Below are 5,391 nucleotides of genomic sequence, written 5' to 3' on the forward strand. Positions count from 1 at the left end.
AAAAAAACAAGTGGGCTCCCCCAAAGTCCACGGTATAGTTCGAACACTGGTTGCAGGCATTTTTTAAATACTCAAATAATGATACTTTAAGTATCATTATTAGTGATTTTAGATCTCCCACGGTGGGTTACGTTTCCTCTCTTCATCGCCCCCTAGTGGACATAGGCACAACTGCAAATTGCCTTCCATCAGTCGTCTTCCTCTGATTGTCCTGTCAGCATCCATGCACTCCTGAATGTTTGTAATGAAAGAGAAAAAAAGCTTTTTTGTGCACTCTAAAAAGGCGTATTTTGTGTGCTTTATCCTTGAAACACAACTCTGAAAGGTCTACTTCATTTGAGTGGTCATAAAGAAAGATGCTTGCACATATACACCGGCATTAAAATATGTATTTAATGTTCTATAATCTGTCTGGCTTCCTCTGTCAGTCACTGTTTCTCTTTTTCTTTTCTTATAAAAATAAAATAAAACTACAACCACACACTGGCAAAGGACGACGGTAGATGTTAGCCATTTATTTAATTAGAATTGAAATGTGTTGATTACAATATTTATTGGCAAAAACAATGATGATCCTCGCTTTTATTTTTATGTTTTACATTTTTTGCTCTTTAATGAATTGCGTTTCACAAATGTTTTAATATTTACATTTTGTTCAAAGGCCTATAGTTCTAACAGCAGATTCTACTGTGGCAACTTACACAGTATGCTGTGTCAACATGCATCATGACTGGTCAACGTGTTTAATGGGTTGAATTTTTTTTCCTTGTCAAATAATACTGAAAACACTCAAAACCTTGAAAAAAAGCTTGAAATAGTCATTTTATTATTATTATTATTATTATTATTATTATTCAACGGATCAGTAATACCAACAGTTTTGCTGTAGTAACAATTAACATAACGGTTTGTCATGGTTAATGGTTTTAGCCTATTACGTATTGAATAGGTTACCATTTTACTGGAGTAAAAAAAAGATTTTCTTCATTTATTATTTTGTTTTGCTTTTACTTTATAATATATATATATATACACTTCTTTTCCGGATGTGTGTAAAGAGGGGTGTGGCGTGATAGAGGCAAGCAGCAAACATTGCACTCACTCACCATAAGCATTTACTATTCAGAAGTAAGACGGAGGAATTGAGAGGAGTGTGTGAGTGAGTGGAGATCAGAAACGAAGGGGGATAGGCGTTAATGCAGCGTTTTTTTTTTTAATCTTCATTTAATAATTGAATAATAATCTCCCTGGAGAAGTGACCTAGAACTGAAGAAAAGAAATTGATATTCATTTGGCATCTAAATACTGACACCTCCTGGTCAGTCGTTATTACTGCAATAACCCACTGAGTTTCGCTCCATCCTCTCGGTGTCTACTGCTGTGACATTGACAAACGAGTGCAGTGAAGAAGGGACCGCGGCGGGGATTTGAATTCTGACACTTGCACTGCAACTTTTCCAGCCTGCAGTATGACACTCCCCGCGAGAGCTGCATTCACTCGGCGCAAACCCTCCTCGTTGTTTATATACCATGCGTTACGCGCGTTTTCATCAGACTCCGTCTCGGAATGGTGAGACTCATTGTCAATACAGCTGCGCACTGGAGCGGTATAACAATATATTACTACAGGTCCCCACACAGCCATCACTCGTCTCTCGCTTCTTCATGCTCACCTTCGTTCTATCTCACAGGCCCGAGGGAGCTTCCCCCGAAATGCAAATGTCTGATACAAGTTTGTACCGATTGTGCCTGAACTTCAGCCGAAGAAAATGCATCCATAATCACGTGAAAACTTATTTTGTCCTCCTTTAACCTTGAAGGAAAAGAAAAGGCCTGTTTGTGTGTATAATGATTGACAACAAAACTACTCGTTTCGTCCCGTGTAATGATTATACTGTAAATGTAGCTACATAAATAATCTAGTGCATGAGCTCAACTCAGAGCACTGGATCATTTCCTCTAGGAGAGGTCACTGGGGCTAAGAGGAACTCTTTTTTTGCTTTTCATTTTGGAGGAATGTGAAATCAAGGGCACCTGACCTCTTGCCGTTTGAAATCAGATGTGCTTGACTGATTCCAAATGTGAGGGCATTTCTAGTGGTTCTCACATTTAGCTTGGCTGTTGGAGAGAGCAAATGATTGTTCTCAGCTGTATCCTTGTCCTCTGGTGTCAAACTGTGTGTTTTCACTGGTCGTCTAAACATTTTGTGTAATTTAAGCATATTTTGCAGCACTCTGAAGGTAGTAGATAAAGTACAGTATTTGGATGACAGCACTGTCCTGCAGTTTTATTGCTAACTAAAAATAAAACGGTTGAAAACCATTTTTTCCATCAATTAAAATAAAATAAATATAAAATAAAACTAAACAGTTCAAATGAAACAAATTCAAATGAGTGAAAGTAACCAAAATTACTACAACTGTCAAAGAGTCTAAAATATTTGTAATAATAACACTCGTCCCCTTCAGCATGACGGCAGCCAATACCGCGATCTTATATTTATTAATAATTATTAAAATATTTAAAATTAAAACTTTTTTTATTTAAATATTATAGCGTTTAGTAAATATTATAGTTTCTATTTTGTATTGTTTTTATTCCTATTCGTTCCAATTTTTGCCCAAGGGTATGGAAAATTGGAGTACAGGAAACTGGAAATTGTTTTGCAGTTGCTTATACGCAAATCTGTCATGTTTGCCTTTTTTTTTTTTTTGTCTGGACCTACTGTATGCGTAAAGACATGCAAATACATGCATGTATGTCCAGCATTATTTGAGCAATAGTTGACCATCTTTTGTGTGTTTCTTTGTGTCATCAGACTTCGTAAGGAGGGCTACACAGTGCAGGTGAATGTCAATGACTATCTGGATATCTACTGTCCTCACTACAACAGCAGCCAGAGAGGCGTCGCCGAGCAGTACGTGCTCTACATGGTCAGTTATCGTGGTTACCGTACGTGTGACCCGCAGCTGGGCTTCAAACGCTGGGAGTGTAACCGTCCCCACGCCCCGCACGCACCAATCAAATTCTCGGAAAAGTTCCAGCGCTACAGCGCCTTCTCGCTCGGCTACGAGTTCCACGTCGGGCAGGAGTATTATTATATCTGTGAGTATGTTTTTGTGTTATTATATAGGAATCTCAGACAGCCTGTCCAGTACATGTCCACCAAAAACAAAGAAATTATGTTGTTCTTCAAAGAAGTTTAATAAATTATTATTTTGCATTACTACATTATTTTTACAGTTAAGCACATCATCCCAGACTTTTATAAATGGATAAAATGTGAAAGTGATTCGACATCGAAGTACTATTTGTTGCCCTACCTTTAATATGTTTACTATAAGTTAAAGTTAGAAGAAAAAAATATATAGAAATTGAGAGAAAAAAAAAAATAATTAAGGACACTTTATTGATTATTGCTAATGAGAATATTGGGAGTTTAATAATAATAATAATAATAGTAACAGTTGTTATTATTATCATCATTTATACATTAAAGTATTTAGTGCCAAGTACATTAATAATACTTTTTAACATTTTGTGAGAGATTCAACCATTTGTGAATATATAACGTTTTATAACTCGGCTTAGTTATATTACTGCAAGTGCATTGTATAATAATTAATATTATTATTACTACATATAATTATATCTGTACGTACACAGCACTAACACTATGCACACTACTGTATGTGTAGGACCTTTTGCGGTCATTATCATATAAGTTACCATAATACAAAACTACAGGCTTTTTTGTTACTAGATACTGATATTTTTACTTAACATTTCAATGTGTTCTTTGGATGTACAATACTACAGTACTATAGAATATTACAGTTATGAAACCTATTTCTGATGATTGACAGATGACTGACATTTTGCGGTTTTGTTTTAGCCACACCCACTCATCACCACGGCCGGAGCTGCCTGAGATTAAGAGTGTATGTCTGCTGCTCAACAGGTATCGACCTCAATCCATCCGTCTGTCCATCCATCATTCCATCCAACTCTTCTATTTTTCAGTCAGTTGATCCGCCCGTCAGCCAATTTATGAGGTGCACTCAGTCCGTGTTTCTTTAACTCTTCTATCTGTCTTTCGGAGAATTAAATCAATCCGTTTACGCAGAAAGCACACTCTCTCCCTCTCTTTTCCCACTAGGTTTCACATCTTAATGTTGTTGTTTGGCACTACAGTGATTCCCAACTGAGGGTTACTTGAAAAGATATTGATTTTGCTTTGTTAAACCTGCACTACCATTCAAAAGTGAGCAAGATTTATTTTTATTATGATTTTTTTTTTTAAAGAACTTATTCAGAAAGGATGCATTAAATGTTAAGGATTTCTATTTCAAATCAATGCTGTTCTTTTGAACTGTAGGTCCATAAAATATTAAATCAGCACAGCTGTTTTCAACTTTGATAAAAATAATGAATGTTTCTTGAGCACCAAATCAGCATATTTGAATGATCATGTGACACTGAAGACTTTAATGATGCTGAAAATTCAGCTTTGCAGTCACAGAAATAAATACCATTTTGAAATAGATTAAAATAGAAAACAGTTATTTTAAATTCGAATAGCTTTTCACAAGGTTACCATTTTACTGTATTTTTTGTTCAAATTAATGCAGCCTTTGTAATCATAAGATCTAAAAAAGTAAAAATCATACAGATGACATTTTTAGTGTATATAACAGAATTTGTGACATTAAAATTAAAAAAAAATCTAATTAAATAGTTATAATAAAATTACAATTTAAAATGTCTTACCTAATTGAAACAATATCAAGCTGAATACAGTTAAAAACATACTTACATATATAAGGCTTTTGGAGTATATAAAACAAAAAAAGGTTGGGAAACACTGCTATAACTTGCTCATTCTCTGTCATTTCTTCCCTCTCTCTCTCTCTTTCTCTCTCCCTCTTCTCTCTTGTATCCAGGTGCTGTCAGGATTCATGTTCTCTCACAGTCAGTTTGCTGCCACTGAGTGTTATTTTAACCCCTCACCCTCTCATTCTGTCAGTGCTCATGTTCATTAATAATATTCCAGTATGTGCAAGAGAGAAAGAGAGAGCATACTGTGTGCTGTCTTAACCTCTGCCCTCTCTCTTGGAGTCTTTGAGTTCTTGTGTCAAGTCGAATCTGTTAGTCCCGCTCAGTCAGGTCTGAACTCCAGTGCCTTGAGTTCAAAGGGCTGAAGCAGGGCTGATGTATTTATAAGGATGTGGAAAACTACATACTAATGAGCTGATGAGTTGAATCAGGTGTGTTAGATTAGAGAGATAAAATGTGCAGTCATCGGAGGCCTTTGAGACCAAGATTGAGAACCACTGAGCTAAAATAGAAATAAAATAGAAATTAATACGCCATCTTAAAAAAACACAACAC

General features: G+C 35.8%; 1 protein-coding gene across 1 annotated transcript in view; it reads left to right on the forward strand.

Moving 5' to 3' along the window:
• LOC107596147 (ephrin-A3-like) overlaps positions 1–5,391 on the forward strand; it is a 52,663-nt gene that overhangs the window by 45,460 nt on the left and 1,812 nt on the right. The window contains exons 2-3 of the mRNA XM_016286816.1: positions 2,819–3,105; positions 3,896–3,961. Of these exons, the coding sequence (XP_016142302.1) occupies positions 2,819–3,105; positions 3,896–3,961 (353 nt within the window). The remainder of the gene's footprint in view (positions 1–2,818; positions 3,106–3,895; positions 3,962–5,391) is intronic.

Source organism: Sinocyclocheilus grahami, unplaced genomic scaffold (assembly GCF_001515645.1).
Source record: "Sinocyclocheilus grahami isolate Dianchi unplaced genomic scaffold, SAMN03320097.WGS_v1.1 scaffold11.1, whole genome shotgun sequence".
Taxonomy (NCBI): domain Eukaryota; kingdom Metazoa; phylum Chordata; class Actinopteri; order Cypriniformes; family Cyprinidae; genus Sinocyclocheilus; species Sinocyclocheilus grahami.